Genomic DNA, 20,588 nt, shown 5'->3' on the forward strand with positions numbered 1-20,588 from the left:
TCTGGAGTCTGATTGCCCGGGTTCAAATCCATCTTTTACAACCAGCTATGCAGTCTCAGGCATGTTAACCTCTCTGAGGATCAGGATCCTTATCCATAAAAGGCAGCTCATTTGGGGACCTAACTTGTGGACAGGGCATAAGGAGTAAAGGAGACAACATAGGTAAAGTGTTTAGTACAAGGATGGCACGTGGTAAGCACTCAATTAATGTTAGATACTTTTATTTGTATTCATTAATACATGTTCAATAATTTCCCAAGTTGTAAGCAAGACACCATGTATCAGGAGCAGAGTACATGGGAGGAATGAATCTGAATGGAGAGAAGAGAAATTGCAGATGAAAAATGGCTTGGTGCTTTAGTTGCTACAGTACGCATGCGGAGAACTGTCCTACAACCTCCTTTAAATACTAGAGTCTCATCAGCTCAGCAGCACAAAAAGGTCAACCAGTTAGGTCACTTCACAGATTGGCTATGTGAATAATTTTGAATGAACATCACAGTTGGTATGGCTCTGTCTTTTCCAAAGGAACAAAACACAGAGCAGTGTTCCCAGAGAGAACGGGCTCTCTCCAGGACAAGTATCAAGGCCTGTTAGAAATGCTTCGGGGATGCCCACTGAACTGCATCTATTCTATGTATATTCTGTAAACAGTATGCTTATAATCAAAATATATTAATTCTACATTATGCACTGACAACCTGAAAGAATAAAATGTTCATCTATTACGTCATGCAGAGGACAGAATTTTGGAGCAGGGAGTGGGGAGTTTTGACCTTCACCTTGCACTAAATATTCTACTAATCTCCAGAAATCTCGCTGGTAAAGCATTTAATAAATTCAATTTAAATAGGAACTGACTTGGACATGCATCTCTTTTTAACTTGTTTGATTGGTTTACCTGATTCAAATCAAGATGTCCTGGGATTAAATTTCCACATGAACAAGATTCAGAAAAACATCCAAATTGACATTGAGTGAATCAAAACTTTTTTAGGGTAAATTTTTTTCTCTAATATTGAGGTTCATGATTTGCCTGACAGCTAGAATGATAACTGAAGTTAATAAATAGAAGGTTTGTGGTATGAAAAATATTGTTTCACTGAGAAACAAAATTGGTAATTTATTTAAAACTTCCACGTTACTCAAAAGTAGAAACATTTTTATTACTTTTCTAAATAAGGTGGGTTTAAAAGCACCTACCACAATGTTTCAATAAAGAAAGTACTCCATAAATGTCAGATTTAAATTTTAGTGGGATACAAATGAGTTCTTGACAGTGCCTAAGAGGAGTTTCAGATTTTTTATTTCACAGTCCTTGTTTGTGACAATTAATCCTATTGAAACCAACATTTATGTAGTGTTTCCTTCCTCTGTCCCTGTCCCAGGTCCCAGGAAAAGCAAGCAAGGAATACAGCATTGGTAAGTAAAATTAAGCATTATATCTTTGATGTCTGCCTAGCAAATAAATTAAACAGGTCAAAGTAAAAGAGCACAGGATCTCGAGAATAAGTAACTCATAATTTCCTTCTTAATTTAAACTATTCTATATGTTAAATTGTAGACAAATGTAACAAACACACTTTATCAATGACACATTCGTCATCAACACATAATCAAATGATAATTCAACTTCATTTCCCAACCTTGGAATCAATCAACCCAAAGACTGTTCTCACTTGTAATTTTCATATTAGTACATTCTCAAAGTATTACTAGTGCTTAATATAAACAAATAAAAGGCTTGTGGGGCCCAATTAGGGAAGGAAAATGGACTAAATTTCCACATATATCATAGTGATAGAAAATTCATGAAGAACTTCACTTTGATGGAACCTAATACACTGACAGTAGAAATGTCATGAGATGTTTGGTCAAGAGACCAAAAAGTTAACACACTGGAAACTTGACAAGCTGGGAAGCCAACAGGAGGATAATTAATCACACATTTAGAGAAACCATTGGATGGTTAACATCTTGTTGCTAGGCAGTGTTTCTAGGCAGCAGATCTTCTCACATCTTAAAGGACCAGAACATTTTATTTTTATTTTTTAAAATACAGTATATTTTTCAAATTGATTATGCATATTTGTGTTTGTCAACTTTTGGGTCTCTCAACTATCTATATACCTATGAAGATTATGGACTATCAAATTTATAAGAAATAAAGATATTGACTGAATGTCAATATGTATGACAGCCCTCACTAAAATAAAAGTTTTACATTCACCATGTAGTAAATGATAGAGTTTGCATATGGTCATATAATAAAACCGATCAGAGAGGGAAAGAAGCCTTCAGTGATGTGCCTATTGTAGCTGAATAATGAAATGCAAAATATATTTGAGGTTGATTAAAATATTAAAGTAAATTTAGGTATAAAAATATTTTTACTCTATGAATACTTAATTAGGACTTGGTACTAAAGAAAATATCTATTGATATCTATGATAAAAGACAAATGTAGGAAAATTCTGATGTTTCAAACATTGAATTATATCACACGAGTATAGAAACTATTGGGATTTGCTATTCCAATTAGGTTGTCTTTCAAGTGTCATAAGTTGAACTTTTAAAACAATAGCAATTAATATCAGACAGTTGAAGAAAAAGAAAACTGAGTTGATTGGAGGAAGAGCGCTGTTATTTATCAACCTTGTTCTCTTCACAAAGACCCTCAACACTTAATGTTATAGAACTCACCCAACTTCCCCCCCACTCTCAGGCTGATTCTGGTCACTTGTGCTGCCCCCCGAACATGCCCAGTGAGGAAAAAGGGAAGATGATCAGTACAAGTGCTTTCCAAGGATAGTTTTCAATCTCTAAAAAGGGTCCCACGTGTTTATATAGTCAAAACAGGACAGAAAGTATTCACATTCCCTTTTCTTCTTTTTTCTTTTTCTTTTTTGTCTCTTCATCACTTTTCCGCAAAAAGCATTAATGTTAGGTTACTATTTTTCCTCTATATTGAAATGTTTGGTACTAGACTTCCTGGTTTACAATGAGAATTTTTCTGTAGTTTCCCCTGCCAATAATTTGATTGAGATCCTACACTCTTTCTTTTCCCATCTAGGGCTTGTACAGCATGGCAAATTTCTTTTTTTTTTTTTTCTTTTTTTAAAATTATTTTATTGTGGTCATATTGGTTTATAACATTGTGTAACTTCAGGTGTACATGATTATATATCGGTTTCTGTCTAGACTACACTGTGCTCACCACCAATAGACTAGTTTCTATCCGCCACCATACATATTTGTCCCTTTACCCCTTTGCCCTTTCCAAATTTCTAGTGGAGAAAAGATGGAGATGGGTTAGGGACAGGGATGAGGCTGAGTTACTTTGTGGGTAAGGGTGGAAGGAGACAGAGGGAAGGAGGGAACACAGGCATAGCTCCACCAGGAAGCTGCAGATCAGATCTGGGATTGTGGGAACTAATATTGCTTCACATTACGGTACTTCACCCTTCTTCTTTAAAATTAACCCACTGTCTATCTCTCTACTCATAGGGAAGAATTAGGCTGCTGTCTTGTCAACTCTGTATAATTGTTCCTAATTCATAATGCATGAATCGGAAATAAACCAATTAAATTTAGAAAGTTTTTATTTTAGTCTTCCAAATATAAGTTGTTTCAGTAGCTCATTTGGCCTAATGCTTTACTTATGTCTTTTCTTTCACAGTACCAACACTTTTAGTTTATTCAAAATATGGTCAATTTATAAAACCAAACAAAATCATCCCCAAATTGTGGCTTACTTAAAGCTTGGATGATGAAACTAACACATCGACTGAATTTTTTGTTAAATTTTTACATATCTAGGTTCATTGCAGCTTAAGAATTTGAAGATATTTTCAATAACTGACTTGTGTCATGCTGTTTCATTGCCCTGGCCATTTAAATATACCTTTGATATGATTTGTGAATTTGGTTTACAGATTAACTCGAAAGATATGAAGACAAGCACACTCATTAACACATGAATGATCCAATAAACAGGCAACAAAAAAGTCCTACCGAGCTAAGCAAAAGCATTATTTCTTCCTTGTTGAAGGTATCAGCATATGCTACATCTTATGTTGCACAAGTGTACTCATTAAATATTATGAAATGTACAGCAGGCCGGGAAGCTCTAACTAGCTAGTCAAAGTCACTCATACCTGTGTGTTCGTATTTATGTCGCAGAAGGGAACTGCTTTTCTGGAATGTCTTGTCACATAAGTCACATGCATACATGCCACTCTCTGTCTTCTTGATCTTCTTTCGAGACAGACAGGAGTCGGAGTCTGTCATGTCATCTAGGCCTGACATGTAGTCTTGTGCTCCATCAAGCAATTCTCCCTGTGATATAATCACATAGTTCAACACAGTCTCTTCTCCTTGTGTTTATACCAAACAACTTTGCGTAGGCTGACATTTGGAGAACCTCAAAAGTGCTTGCTATTAATTGATCTAGTTTTTAAAAACTATTACTCTCCATGAAACATGTATATGAGGTCTCACATTTCAAGAAAATACAAATCTTCTCTGCCCTAGATAATAGCGCTCATTGTTTTTCAAGGACAGAAAATAGTTGACTCTGAAGGTGAGAAAAGCATAAATTTTTTAAAAATCCTTAATTTTCTTTATAGGAGGAAATACCATGAGTGAAAATGAAACATGAGAATTTGTGTATTTTCCAGTGTGCTTAACTTTAGAAATGATCTGTAGCTGTAGAAACCCCATTTTAATTGAATTTTATATTTAGGTACAAAATGTTATTATTATGCAATCTATTTAAATGTATGTCTACCAACTAAAGGCCTCAAGCTGTATTTTTATATTTAATTTTCTAATTTGAAATAGGGAATATTAATAACACTTTTTATCAATGTTCTATCTATGTTAAAACAGCCTTCAGCATTGAGCAATAATGAATGTGGATCAGTAAATTATTAAATTTCTTGATATTTATTTTGTCTTGATCCAAAGGAGTGCAAACTTGCATGATAACATACATTTCCATTCGCTAGTCCACAGTTCAGTTTTCTTAGACTACGTTTGCACTAATTAATATTAGAGACGATTAAACAGGCTTACATACATTTACAAAGAGGGCAGATGCACTATAAATGGGAATACTGGAACAGCTGTTACAGAGGTGCTCTGCTACTTATGCGCCTATTTTGCAAACAGGGATTCTACTCCACGATGTGAAAACATACCTGTTTTTGTATTTGAAAAACCATAAATTATTCACTAATTTGAAAATTACATAAAAAGCCATGTGGAATGTACAAAGTGTTTTTTTAAATACTCTTCAAAATAAACTATTCTCTATAAAACCAAGTACATATCAACTTTAGACATGCAGTATTGCAAATTGTGAACATCTGTGAAGGAATGTGACTGTTATAAATGTTAACTCAGCATCTATGTAAGTCCTACCAAATATTGTTATCAATGTATAATTCTAAAAGCAGACAGATCAATCTAAATAAATCTCAAAAATAAATATTAAGTTCTTCTTTATCTTATTAAAAGCAAATATGCTTAAATAGTACAGTGTTCCACTCTTTCTCCATTTATTTGTCTAGACCACTCAGTTTTAGGTTCAAGTTAAAACAAACTCTTCTATTTCCGCTGAAAACATAACACTTGATTTTTTTTCTCTAAGATTTTTTTCCCTACATGCTCATAAACAATATCATTTTCATCTCCTCTCTTCAGAGCAAAGAGATATGTCTCATTACCTGAAATCCTTGTTTCCGCTGGTACTTTCTCCTTTGCTGCATATCAGCAAAAGTAGCTGCTCCAGTTGGGTAGGTATAGGCCATATGTGGTAGGAAGCTCATCTGATCCAGTCCCGGGTATGGTCGGAGCCCAGGGATACTGGTCTGGACTGGTGGCATGAAAGTGGCAGGGGGAAATGCGCTTTGTGGAGGAAGAGCTGTGTATAAAGGTTTGGCACTAAATGGGTTCATGCCGAACACCGGGTTAGTGCTTTTGTTGTCCAGATTATTTGAATTTGAAAACTCCTTCTTGATAAAAGTCAAGTTTAGAGGCTCATCTGAGTTTTCAGATGACGAAGAAACACTGTTGTGGTCTAAATTTATGCTGCTAGCTTTTGTTTTGTTCTTTGTGGCTATAATACTTTTGGGTTCTTTCATTTGTTTTGGTAATGACAAGTCCAAAGGCTCAGCCTGGAGCTCCTCAGAAGAGAAGCTGTTTGGAGTGTAAGAACTACTGTGGGAGTTTTTAGAAGATGTGGAGGAAAGATTTAAGGGAGAAGGAGTATTACTCCTCGAGTGGTCCAATTTTTCAACTGGTTTAATATTGGTAAAATGGGAGGGTTTTGTTAGCCTGAGAGGAGGATCACAATTCGTAACACTGTTGTGGAGTTCTGCTATAGATGGTGATGTTATGGAGTCCATAGGTTTTACAGGAGACCTGGGTAATAAAGAGTCTTTTGTGGGAAGGTTACTGTTGGGAGCTAACGGCTTGGAGTTCCTTTCCAGTGATGGTGACCTGGAATTTGAATACTGGTAGACTTTTCGTTGCTCAAACCATTCCTTCACAAATTCCTGAGGAAGGCCCACAGCAATGGAAATTTTCAGCAGTTCATCAGAGTTGGGCTCCATGTTCATAGCATAATATGCTTTAAGTACAGACATGTGGTCCTTGTATGGGTTGATGGGGCTTGTCATTCCTTTCTCAGAAAGTACAGATGACAAGAGGAGGGCTTTATTATCAACAAAAACTCCGGCTTTGTTGGGGACTATGTTTTCGTGAGGTTGCAGGACTGCCTTGATCTCTTCATTCATCTTACAAAGGTAACGTTCATGCTGATGCAAGGGAATGGGGCCAGGAAAACTTTCTTTACAGAACTGGCATGAAAATGGAGTGGCTATGTTGTGGTTCTCAATCATTTTATCATCGGTGACCAAATCTATTAAAGTACGTAGCTTCTCTTTCTTTATATTACTGATCTGTCTCCTTGAGTCAGTAGTCAAGCTCTGGAGGCAAGCTTTGGCTTCATTGACTTTTTCTAATGTGTAGTCAATAATACTTTTAGTGGCACCATTATGACTCACTACTGGAAGACCTACAGGTGGAATATTAGGAGAAGTAACTCCTTGTTCCTCAGGTTGAGAGCATGGATCCTTCATGTGATAACCTTTCAACTTTGAAATTTCTTCAGCCTTGCAGTCCATCTTTTGCCTGGAAACCGTATTGTCCACAATCTGTAGAACCTTTTGTACCTCGCTTAAGTTACTATTCATTGTGGGAAATCCAAGTAAAGGGGCTTCCATCCCTACACCTAAGTGCTGCATTGGACTCTGAGCAGACGGATGAACTCCTAAAGGGCTGGTGGCTCCAAGTGCACCATTCATAAAGGGACTAGTGCCACTAAACCCGTGTGTGGCCATAAGAACTTTATAGTCATTGAAGTCTAGTGGTTCTGTTTTAATTTTAAGTAAGCCTGTTTGTTCAGACATACTAAGTGGTTTTCCATTCTCCAATTTGTTTCTTAACTGGGTAATGGCTGAATTAGTAGGAGAAGAAGAAACAGAATTAGGGGAAGAACCCGTCTTGATATTGTTTCTCATTCGGCCATTTACAGAGATTAAACCAATGCATTTCTTGCTGCTGATGTGTGAACTGTAGGAACCAGAATGGGAGAAACGTTTCTTGCAGTTTGGGCACTCATACGGTTTTTCACCTAAAATGATAATTAAAATTAACGTTACATTTCTCTGATTGGACAATTGCAATTGTCTACCAAGATAAGAATCTGTGAAACCAACTGAAAGGAACACAATGGGGTACCTCTACATTCTAGGTGCTTATTTTAAAATTATGTGGCCATAACTGTTTCTGGGCTTTATCTACCCCAGGAAGACATAATTCAAGATGTTAGCAGTGGAAGGTGAGGGCTATCTATGCCTTTTTCAGCCAAGATCCCAAATCTTGTCTTGCCATCGGCAGCCTCCTATTTAAACAGTGTCAGATTAATGTGTGGTCAATAGCACAATAAAGATGTCACAGTATTTAAAGGGAAGTGTAGCCATGGCTTTAATCAACTCTGTGGAGATTCCATTGATTCTACCAATCCAACGAGTCCTTTGAATAGTATCCAATTTGGTAATAAAATGCTTGGCAGAGCTATCAAAATAGTTATAAAGAAGAAATCTCAGTGGTAGGATGTTGTTCTGTAATATACAGCTCTGAGGAATCAAGGAACATTTATTATACAAAAGCTGTTATCTAAAATTCTTCAATTTTTTCTTTCATGCTTAGGTATCAAAAATGAATATCCTTCAGAATTTGCCAGCTGAGTTTCTTCAGGTCAAAAATATTTAATCTGTAGAAGGGTTTTTAAAAGGACAAAAAGGAGCCTCTAGATTTTGTAAGAAATCAAAGTATTTGCAATTTATAAAAAAGATAAGCATTCCACTTCTTTTTATAGGATCATGCTATTGGTGGTACCACACATCTCATGAAGACAAAGCAGGCACATATAGTTTATGAGATAAATGGGTAGTTCCAAAAAGCTGCAAACAGGATTGTGTAAATTTTAAACAATCTTTTAAGACTCCCCTAATGAAACAAAATGCAAATGTGAGCCCCAGCACCTCTGCTACTCACCGCTGTGAATTCGCAGGTGTTCTTTCAGATGGTGTTTGTATTTGAAGGCCTTGCCGCACTCCGTGCACTTGAACTTGCGATTACCTGCTCCTTGGGTCAGCATTTGGTGCTATAAAAGGAGAAAGACTGACATCAGTTTTGTGCAAGAAGAACAAAGGAAATTTGTTACAAATATTTTTGAAAGGCCTCTATTTTTCAGACAGGCCAAAAGATTTGAGTGCATGTTTATTTATTTGCCCAGTCTTTCAGAGTTGCAATAAAAGTGATAATGTTGGCAATAAAATTGGAACAAATGAAAAAAAAAGTGCTTTCACATGGGCATCTAGCGCTTGCTTTAGAATTATCTCTGTAGTCTCTTTTCCAAAATGTTTCTTTAAGCCTTTGGAGATGAGAAAGCATAATTGTAAAGATGTTTGTGGTTCTCTGTGTTTACTGCAAATTCTAAAATCTGAAGATTCCCTGTTGGAATGCAACTATTTTGTCCAGGAAAAAAATAAATATTATCCTGAAAATTCTAAATAGTCTCTCAAAAAACTCGCCACACAAATAACTAATTTTATCAAATTTTCTGTATCAGGGTAAAAGTCTATCTTATACTGAAGCAATACCAAATTTGAAGAAGAAAAAACAAAACCTCATACAGAAACAAAAAAATCCTTGACTGTAAATACTTCATTACACTATAAGCATGTTTAAATATCCCATTCACTGTGCTAGGAGCAAATGGAAACCCTCTTTTTCCTGAGGTGTTGCATATCAGATTTGATTCATTATCAAATGTAAGAGACAACATCTTGGGTTATAGCTGCTTGAGCAGTTTTATCACAGGCCAGGAGGAAAGACTTCAACGACTTTTCATTTTCCTTTTTAGTAGTGTGCTAGGAAGTAGGGACAAAAAAAAAAGTTCGCTGAAAAGACAAGTTAAAAGCAGCGAAGATATAATCAAACACAGCTGACCTTTTTGAACAAGGGGAAAAAAAGCACTGTGACTTAGATTTCTGAAAAAAAAAAATACAGTCATCCACTCTGGACGCTCAAGGTAGGAGGTCAGCCTTTTTCAAGCAGCAATGACACAAAAGCCTTTTGCAAAAAGACAGCACAGAAACGGTATGACAACTGCTAGGGTGTGCTGAATCTTCCCACATTCCTAGTGAGACAGATGGTGTTACATGGGACACAGGGAGGTTTGTTCAAACAGCAGCAACCTTCAAAGATCAAGCAGAGCCCAGCCCGACGAGCGCCATTGAGGGACCAGCGCTCATATGTTGCTGAGTTGCATAAACAAACAGCAACAGCTGCTTTGTCTCCCCCCACAGCCCTCAGAGGACTACTATAAACTTTAGTTGTGCCACTGTTAATATGATACAATCATTTTAATTTACTAATTGTAAATGCCATGAGCAAATGAGGGGACTTTTCAACACCAAAGCTACCATTCATAATGCGCCAACACAATCACACTTCTGCATGTGAAATTTAAAGCAGTTATGCTAGATAAATATCTAGGCACTTTTTTTTTTCCTAGAGTTTTTGTGCATATCAGCAAGGGGAGATAAACTGTTACATAAGAGTAACTATGCAAGCATAGTTTTTATAACTGAAGTTTGAAAAACATTCAGGTGACAAATCCAATCAGATATAAACGGAATGATTTTAGATGAGCTGTTCTCTTAAAATAGTAAAATTCCATAATATAGTATCACCACCACTGCTTGATTGTGTTTGCTTATTCTCATTTTCCGTATTCAAAGAAAATAAAACCCAGAAGGAAAAAACACAAGAATTGTATAGAATAACCTGTTTAATAGTTTTAAAAACAGATATAGTGTCAAGGCTTAGTAGACAGGTGATGCCAGATCTGTAGGGCCAGTTATTGGGACTTAAGGCACATCATTTCGTTACCATCTGAACACATCATAATATCAATCTGCAGGCAATTCTCCCAGGAGGAGAGAAAGAGCAGTTTTGCTACAACATTTAAGGGACACTGAATCAATCCTATTCAATCATTTTAAGGATTTAAGAAGCTATGCTTACCTGTTCAAGATAGAGTTTTTATTTTTGACACAAGTAAGCCAAAAAAGGCAGAGCAGTCTTAACATTTAACAACAAATATGCATATTAAAAAGGGATTATTTTTAATGTAGATCCAACAATTTAGTATTAATCCAGTTTATTTTATACATATACACAGACATTATATACTTTTTTGATTTTCCTTAAAACACTGAATTAGATTTCATAAACTAGCAGCAGCTTGTAAATATACTCTAAGTAACTGAAGGTGTTATATGACAAATGAAAGAAATACTTCTCTTACTATGACTTAGATCCTATATGAAAAAAATTTCCAAGAAAACTAGGTGAAAAATGGAATTAAAATTGCTGAGATGTTTAATAATGTATAATTAAAATGCTACAATTTCATTCACTTTTTGTGGAACATAAAAAGGAAACTAAAGTCAAGTTAAAGTGCAAATAAAATTTCTAAATTAGAAATTAACACACTCATTCGATCGTGAACATAAGACTATTAAGTCATATTAGAAGAGACCATCAAAAAATCATTTAGACCTCAATTAAAGCTATTACCATTAAAAGATCTGCATCTTCAAAATGCCATGAAAAATTAATAATGATTGCCAATCAAAGCAATATCGTTTCTCTAAGGGGTTATTATAGAAAGAAATCACTTAAAACCAACCCCCCACCTGATCTGTCCCTGGCTTGTGCGTCACCATATGCCGCTCGAGCTGGGTGCGGTAGGCAAACGTGTAGCTACAAAGAGGGCAGGAAAAGTTCTCTTCATTCTTCTCGTGGCGGTACTTGATGTGCTCCTTCAGTGATGTCAAGCGCTTGTAGCCCCGGTCGCAGTAGGGGCAGGTCAGCAGTTGGGCAAAAGCATCTGGAGTTCCAGGTGGCAGGTCTGGAGCCGAGAGACGAGAGGGAGAGAAGCAGGCCAAACGGTCATTGAATCAATGGCAGCTAATGGGCTGACTGCCCGGGGTGGTATGACAGGAATCACGGCAATCTGCTCCGCGAGAGTGCCATCATTGCCCTCGGCCTCTGTGCACGCCAGTCCCCTCGCACACCCAGGACAGACTTGTCGGAATCAGCTCACACTGCGCTAGAAAATTAATTAATTACTTGAGCTTTTTGGGGGAAATTTAAACAGCTGATAAATGAGGAAATTCTCTTTAGGTGACTGACAGTTCGTCGTCAACCTATAGTCACATCTGACTCAGGAATTCACAGTGTGATCGAGCTTTTCAGGTGTCAGTAAAGAAGAACAAAAAGTTAGGGTCAATATCTCTAAACTTTTTTTTTCCTCAAAAGTGAAATATTTCGGAAAGATAGGAATCAGTTTAGATATTTTTATCTCTTAGAAATAGGCTCTAATTGTTCTTGTTCTGTATTGGGTGTACAAATGACACAAATTTGCTGACAAAAAAATTTCACAATACCCTAAAATTACAGTTCTAATCTTTGCTCATGAAATTCCATGCCTCTGCAGCTGTTCTTCAAATTTTAAGGTAAACACCCAGGCATGTAGTGCATTTGTAATTGTAACAGCTGCAGAGGTCAGTGTAGTGGCTAAAAATGAATTACAGCCTCACCATTTTCTTCTTGCCCATTGGCCTCTGGCGTGCCAAGGCGAGACAGCTCCTCAGGGGCTTCTGGGTAAATAATGGCTGTGTCACTGCGCTGAAGGTACTCCTCGATGCTGACTGCATGGCCATCGCGTTCATCCAGTTTTCTTTTGGCAAAGTATTCCTCAAAGTCTGATGTGCAATTTGCATTCTTAACTGAAATCATAAAAGGAAAAGAAATGTCTTTTCAGGGCCCTCTTCCTAGGAGCCCAAGTCTGCTCACACCATTGTTAGTGAGAAATGTTGACTTGCAAATACCTAGTTTATTTGTAAGTTGCAAGTGATCAGTTATTGATTAAATGCTTATTCTCATAATATATGCAAAAAAAGAGGACACTTTGCTTTAAGTTAAATAGGCACATTTTATTTTCTCCTTTCCTGGAATACTAGTTTGCATAATTCACAAAAAATGAAAGAAATTTTTAAATGTTTTTTAGGGAAAATTTTTAAAAAACAGAACTACATCCTAAGGTCCATAAACATGACAGATACTATAAGCTCAATGCTATTTTAATAATCTATATAAAACTTCTTTTTCTTTTAAGAAAGGTATATTTAATTTTTTATTGTCCACTAAACTTAACTTTCCTAACCACAGATACATCCTGTTGCTAAATATAAGTTTTTAACCCTCGGCTCTCTGAGTATCACAGATGGCCAGGACTACATAGTCTGAGACAGATGTGAGAGGACAGATATTCCTAGAGAGAGAATAATGCAACTTCGTAAAAAAAATCATGGAATGTGGCAGTTTATCTTTCTGTATAATTTCAATATTTAGCTCAGTATTTTAAAGCTGCTGAAAATAAAGTTAAGCTCACAACTTAGAGAAATCAAATGAAAGTAACAGAAGGAGGGGGCCGGCCTGGTGGTGCAGCGGTTAAGTGCCCGCGCTCCGCTGGGGTGGCCTGGGGTTCGCCAGCTCGGATCCGGGCGCGCACTGAAGCACCGCTTGGCAAGCCATGCTGTGGCGGCGTCCCATATAAAGTGGAGGAAGATGGGCACGGATGTTAGCCCAGAGCCAGTCTTCTCAGCAAAAAAAGAGGAGGATTGGCAGATGTTAGCACAGGGCTGATCTCCTCACAAAAAAAAAAGTAACAGAGGGAGTTAAGAAACTGGCAATATTGCTATGTGATTTTGATATGATTAACTTTTGTAACTATGACCCTATTCCCATGAAATGAATAATAGTTGTAAATCAATTTTAGCTACCTGTGTCTCAAGCCTTTGTATATTTAAAACCTCTAGATATGTTTCTGAAATAAGTTATGGCTTAAATATCCTTAATAAAAATTTTTATGCATAAGACAGAGTTGGAAGAGTGGCTAGTACACTATTCTCTGCCATAAGTAGGTGAAAAAAAGTCCTTTACTACTATAGTTCATGGTGTAGCCCTACTTTCATAGTTTCTGAGAGCAGTTAACCTTGATTCCACTATACTGGTCACCTCACCTTCTCTGCCCTAAACGATATTACAGTATTTGCATACTAATTTATCCCTGACAATTTGTGGCAGGGTGATGTTCCAGCAAGCTAGTCAATTTTTATTTTTATTTTTGAGTTTCACTATTATGAACTTGTGGATTATAGATGAGAAGAATAGAAAGTGGAACCTTCCATTAAGTCAACAAATATTTACTGAATGACTGGTATGTGGTAGGCATCATGTCTTGTTTTGGTAAGCAAAAAACAGACCCATTCTCATCCTTCAGAAAGCCATGAGAATAATCAATACAACTGATATTATCTCAAAAATAAATATAACATTAGAAACTCAAATAAGTACTATAAAAAAAAGTTGTATGGTGATATGAAAGAAGTAATAGGGAAACCCAATAGAGTCTAGAAGATCAGGAAAGCTTTAATTGAGAAAGCATGAAGTTAACTAACTTCAGAAGCTGGGGAGGAGCGGCATGCGCGAGGAAGCGGTGACTGGAAGGAGCATGGTGCATTTCACAATCTAAAAGGACAGGGCTAGACAGCAGAGAGTGAAAGGGGAACAGCATGATGGAAGGGTGGAGAGGCAGGCAGGAGCCAGACCGTGCAGCGTGTGATAGCCCTATTAAGGATCTGGGTTTTATTCTAAGACGAACAGGAAGCCATTGAAGGGTATTAAGCAAGGAGGATGGTTGGATGAAATTACGGATTATCTGCATTTTTAAATGACAACTCTGGCTATAGTATGGTAACGATGGGAGGAAAAGAAAAGTTGATTCTGGGAAACCAGTTAGGAGGCTCTTGCCATAGATAAAGGCAAAAGATAAAGGTTAAGGAATTGAGGATGGAGACTACAAGAAGTGGCTGGACTTGAGAGATACTTAAGTAAACTCATTAGACTTGGGAAAGGATTGGGTGTGCCAAGGGGGGAGGTGCTAAGATCCCTTAGGTTCAGGCTCTCCGAATTTGATGGATGGTAGGTGACATTCACCAAGCACTGGAATTCTAAAAAGACTTGAAACTGTGAACTAACACATTGACTAAAACATTCTCTTTTGCCACTCCAACTTCTGTTAAGTTTAACAAGAGCAACAGTCTGATTCTAACACCTGTATTTCCTTCAAATATAGGTTTGGAATGTGCAATAGTGGATTAAGGTTTATATTTTGAAATTTTGCTTAAATTCTTTCTTAGAATCTGAAGTCTTAAATCTGTTCTTAGAACAATAACAATGATTAAGATCACTTTTCCACGGGTATACTCATGATGACATAGATGCTTTCCAAAGGATACTTATTGGTAATGATTGTGATGATGTCATTTAACTTGCACCATTAAATTGCTAGGGAGTATGAAGGAACTGCCAACTTGCACAAACTATTTGTTCATTGTTTTGGATGATTAAAATAACTTCAGATCTAACAAAACTCACCTTTTGTTTTTAAGAGAAAGAAAAGATAAAGGGGACAAAATGGTGGATCCAAGATGAACCTCTTTTGAGCAACTTGACTGATTTGACCAGCGACTGACTTCTTTTTCAGCATTGTGGCAATAGAAAGTAATGTAATAGCTCCTTTCTGAGCCCAGACCTACTTGAACGTTGTCAAACGTTTAGGATACCATTTATTTAAGTTTTTCAAGAACACTGTCCCACTTGAAGATCTTTAGTATAACCTAGTAAACATAGATAGATGTACATTTAACATCCTAATTTTATCTTGCTATTTCAGCAACTATTTGAATTATCTGGCTATCTTTGCATGAATTTTCATTTGCATATGAATGTTTCCATCAGAAATGTAATCAAATGCAAATTCAATTGGATTTGCATTAATAGCTTTTCAGCTTAAAAGGGAGGAAAATTCTGATTTTTCTGGATAGGCAAACTAAACTGCGTCTAGATACACTACTGGTGTTTGGAGAGGCAATTCACTTGCTAGATCAAATTTGGCCATGCTAGATTTCTATGTCAAGTGTAATGGGGACAAAAGACATCAAATCATGTACTCTCTTTAAGGATCATCTTGGATCATCTTTGTATCCTGAGCATCGCACATATTGCCTAGAAATTATTAGGCTCTCAAGAATCATTTATGGAATGAATGTGGAATAAATTATGTCCTTAACACTAATTTTGGTGCAGACGTCTTCTAGTAAAAGGAAGCATAAGATGAGATATCTACAGTTGAGCTAGGGATTTAGACCTACTATTAAGGCAATCGTAGAACAATTATGGGATAAACTGTCTAGTGGTGATCATAAATACTTGCAATAATTCGACAAGGCTCAGATGAGTATTCAAAAAGAGTTTCATAAAGAAAATATTACTCAATCATTTAAATTGATTTGCTCCATCAGGATTTTTCTTCATGTGGTATACATATGCTATTTGTTGTATATCTCATATATCTAGAATCACTTAAGTGGGCTAGAGTCGAGTCTTCCTTGAACTAGGTATAACCACCATGGATATAATGTGGTTTTGCTTTGGTGTTGCTATGGTTTTTCTACCCAGCACCACAACATTCTCCTTTGCCTGGGAACAGCTCCCCATTTTCCAAATTGCCAAACCTCATGGTACCCAAGGGAACTGCCATGTTATTGCATGATCCTGCCCCCCTAGCCACAGTGGATTAATCTGCACTTGAAGGGAACCAATCTTAGTCCTTCATTCTCCAGGCCAAACCATTGATTGGTCCAGGAGTAGCCAACAGATCCAATAAGTTCAGTAAATCCCTTCCCTATGATTTTAGGACTTTGTTCCAAAGAGAACATCAAGGCAGCTTTTTTTTTTCCCGAGTGATTACAGCTATAAGATGTAGAATGAACTAATTAATATTTCCCACGTAGAGCGAGATTTATGAAGAGAGAATGAAGCAGACACACAGAGAAGAGCAGAGACAAGATGGCAAGTCCAGACAGTATATTTCTAGCTCTACTTGCTGCTGAGGCCAAGCTGCACCTCTGTCATTCCAGTGGCTCTGTTGTCAACCCTCCTTCGATTCCATGAGCCAAAACATTCTCTTTTCTACTTTAGGCTTTGTTGTGCTTCAGTCTCTTAGACCTCAAATCACTCTAATTGTTATAATATTAGAACAAGTGATGGGATTATTTTTGGTTACTCTCAAAATTGTTGGGAAGGAAGAAATTTTGATTCCACTTGGAAGTTGACATTTTTGGTCATTAGAAAGATTTTGTAATACTGTATAGTGGACATAGGAATGAGGTAGAAAATTTGCTAGAAAGTTATAGAATTCCCCACTGCATTTTTCTAGTGTAAAATCAACCTCATTTTCCCTTTTTTCTGTAACGCTCTTCACCTCTTGGTTGTCTTGGAAGAACTGCCAAAACACACTGACAAAGGATATTTGCATGGTATTTATGATCAAACCATAATAAAAATTCACAAGAAACCTCAAATAATTTCTTCCCATACCTTCTCCAGAGATTTTGCATTTAGTCCTAAAATTTACCCTAATGTCTTGCAAATATCTCAAGCTTCCCTAAGGTCAGGTAAACTTTTCTCTATCCAAAAAAAGAACTTCAGTAATTAAAAATCTTTCCTCATCGCCATGTGTATTAATATTGTTAGGGTAAATTTCTAGGTCTCTTCAAGTCAGAAAAGCCTCAATTGCTTGTAAATATGGAGGTCACTCTTACTAATGTTTCTTAGTAATGATACTTTCATAAATATGTTTATGTCTATCTTAGATACATATGATTTTTTTTTATTTTTTAGAGAGGTAATGATAAATATCAATATGGACTGGCCTTAAAAATTATTGCCTAAAAAATAAACAATGTTAACAGAACTCTAAGTGAAAGGGAAATACTGGTCTCCAAATCAGTCATTCCCTATAATCGAGTTGTTTTAGGTTGCTTTCTCAAAGATACTTAAAAGTGAGTTTTACTTAGTGTTTTTACAAGTCATTAAGTTACAATGAGACCTTGATACTTACTGCTTCTTTTCTGTTTCTCTCTCTTTACTTTAATCCCCTCACCATTTATTTTCTTTATTTGTAACAAGCATGCGTTCAACAAGGAAGACAGGTAATTTGTTATCACTGGTCTAATACTCAGCATATTTTTAATTTTCATGAAAAATTGAAGAATCGTATTTGAATATTATGCTAAGCCATTTTAATAAACATCAAAATGAATAAATAATTCTTGTGGAAAAGAAAATATCTTGAAAGGTCTAGAAAAGTTGAAACAAGTGTATGTAAAAAATTGAGTAGAATCATTCATCCATCCCTTTGTTTGATAACTGTTTATTGAGTGCCTACTAGTGCCCGAGTGTGCATGGGGATGAGGATATGACGACGTTGATTAATCATTTTTTCCCTACTTCTGGGATTCTCATATTTAGAGATGTACATAAAATGGTTGTGCTTCTGCAATATACAGACATATAAACACATGAAGGTATAACAGGGGATTATATTTATATATGGATACTTCCTCAGTATCATGTAGAAATTACACATTTATCATACAATCTGGCTTTTACTTAACTATGTCAAGGTGAAGGGATCTAAAGAAGCAATCACGAATCTAGGTAACTGTATTCATCATCTTTTTGAAAAATAGTCTCTTTATTAACATTTTAGATGATAAGAAAACACAGGAAATTATTTTTAATTTAGCCATTTGTATCGAATTTTTTCGTTTAAAGAAGCCCATACTAGCATTTGTTGAGGTGTATAAATTGTCATGGCTACTTTGTTTAAAGTTGACTAATTAATGGAATATAAGCATTTCATCATTAAAAATACATGTGTGCCTTTCCGCAGAAGGCTTCCAAAATACATATTGGCACCAGATATCTAAAAACAATTGTGAGGGAAGAGGATGATCTTTTTCTCATCACACAACTACACAGGCAGCGCAGCAGAGCCTCCGACTGCTACAGAGGTGTGTGCAAAGCCAGGAAGGCTCATCAAGAGCGACAACGTTTTCTTTTCTTCTTGGGAATTAGCACAGCGTCTGGGCCAGTCTCTCCACACCTGCTCTGACATGGCCTTCTCCTGGAAAAACATGTTCAGATGCCAGTGAGAATTCCCCGTGTGGAAGAGCTTTAGGAGAGAGAGTTGCAGAAGGAACAGGGGATGGGAATCTGTAGTACTCTGCAGGATCAAATATCTCCTTAAACAGCAGGAAACAGCCCAGTCAGGGACAGAGTCTAATTTGAAAGTGAAGTTTTATATTAGGAGATTGTGAATATCAAGAGTTAGAGATTACTAACCCTTAGACAGTTTTGATTGCTATGCATCAGTACAGAATCCATGTCTTTAAAAAAAATTCCCAAGTTAGATAATATGTATTGATCTTTCACATTACTGTGTAATCTAAAATTGTGGAATTGGTATATTACCAAAAAGACCGTTGGACTATTTTATTATATTTTAGAGGGATTTATGGATTAAGGTGTTTTTACCCAGCAGTTCAGTGCTCTTTTCATGTGCTTTTTGTAGAGACACATGACACCTAAGGATGTTCTAGGACAGTGATTTTCAAAATGTGGTCTCCAGGCTAGCAGCGTCAGTATCACCTGGGAACTTGTCAGAATTGCAAATTCTTGGGGTCCACCCTAGACCTACGAATCAGCAATCTGTGTTTTAACAAGCCCTTCAGGGGATTCTGATGCATGCCCACACTACTCTAGGAATTCAATTTTCTGCCTCACCTGACTAAATAAGGCATTCAGTAACATGTTTTTGGGAAATAGTACAGAATTGCTCACATGTCAGGTAGCCTTCCTGACTATCTCAACCTGACTTCATAGTCTCCTTCTGCACTTACTGAATATCATCTGCATATCTCAATCATTGAACTTATAACATTACATTGTAAACTTTTGTTTACAGATCTGTGGGCTGATGGAAGCACGGACCAGGTCTTACTCAGCTTTGTATCACAGTGCCTAGTACACTACCTGGCACACAGTTAATGCTCAATAACTGAATGATTAGACCCCAAATTCAGGGTCATTGGTACTTATTTTGGCTCAGTTATGTTTTTTAATCTAAATATCTTCATCTGTAAAATGAGCCGGTATATGCTTTCTGGGGTATCCTCAAAGTTTTAGAATTCCATAATTTCAATTAATTAATTGCTCTAATCAATTTGCTTTTTTATTCACTGGCTAAGGCTAGAGAGTTTTATCTGTATTCTTTTCAATGAAAAACTCAATGCAACACAACTTTCTGATGGAGGAACTACATACACAGATTAAGAAAAAATATTTTGGAGGTGCCTGGAAACCACAGACGACATCGCAAGGAAAACAGTGCTTATTAAATATTTGTTGAATGAATGAAGGAGACACTCAAGAAGCTTGGGATATCAGTTACTTCTTGTGGGAACTCTTGCTCTGAAGTGGAGATAGCTGCCCCTAATCACAAACCAAGCTAATAAAACCACAGCATTCATTAGCCAGGAAGTGACAGGCTCTTCTTGGTGTACACTGATTATAGTCTCAAAATGACCCTCCTGTCTAACCTGCGAAGAGCTACTTCTGTTTTTCTCTCTTCAGAATCTATCTCTATCTCTATTTTATTTTTAAAAACTCAATGTGGGAAATTAACTAAAACATTTTAAAATGATAATTTGCATGACATATCAGACTGGATGACAAAACTCTTCCAACATATAAAAATGTGACAGATATTACACACAAGAAGAAAATGACATGCTTTATAATAGTACGACTCTCTCCTTGTTAAGTATTTAGGTACTAATTGAATTATCTGATTAACTGATCTTGCACAATTTATTAACTATATACATCCACTCAACTCTTGCTGAGAAATATCTTATGATAAAACTTGTGTGACTTCTGTTACCCATATAAAAAAGCTAGCTAATTTAAAAGTT

General features: G+C 36.5%; 1 protein-coding gene and 1 long non-coding RNA gene across 4 annotated transcripts in view; one reads left to right on the plus strand and one right to left on the minus strand.

Annotated features, from left to right (window-relative positions):
* The window catches only part of LOC147916253 (uncharacterized), a 145,454-nt gene that overhangs the window by 61,113 nt on the left and 63,753 nt on the right, over positions 1 to 20,588 (plus strand). The window contains exon 2 of the long non-coding RNA XR_015553187.1: positions 1,389 to 1,422. This is a non-coding gene — a long non-coding RNA (uncharacterized LOC147916253). The remainder of the gene's footprint in view (positions 1 to 1,388; positions 1,423 to 20,588) is intronic.
* Positions 1 to 20,588, minus strand: part of ZEB2 (zinc finger E-box binding homeobox 2) — a 131,302-nt gene that overhangs the window by 7,339 nt on the left and 103,375 nt on the right. For all 3 annotated transcript variants that reach the window (XM_087435124.1, XM_004423849.3, XM_014782440.2), the window contains 5 exons: positions 12,243 to 12,431; positions 11,337 to 11,551; positions 8,626 to 8,734; positions 5,730 to 7,699; positions 4,158 to 4,338 (listed from right to left, as the gene is read on the minus strand). In XM_087435124.1, the coding sequence (XP_087291250.1) occupies positions 4,158 to 4,338; positions 5,730 to 7,699; positions 8,626 to 8,734; positions 11,337 to 11,551; positions 12,243 to 12,431 (2,664 nt within the window). The remainder of the gene's footprint in view (positions 1 to 4,157; positions 4,339 to 5,729; positions 7,700 to 8,625; positions 8,735 to 11,336; positions 11,552 to 12,242; positions 12,432 to 20,588) is intronic.

The sequence above is a fragment of the Ceratotherium simum genome, chromosome 9, assembly GCF_057802395.1.
Source record: "Ceratotherium simum simum isolate JZ-2026a chromosome 9, ASM5780239v1, whole genome shotgun sequence".
Taxonomy (NCBI): Eukaryota; Metazoa; Chordata; class Mammalia; order Perissodactyla; family Rhinocerotidae; genus Ceratotherium; species Ceratotherium simum.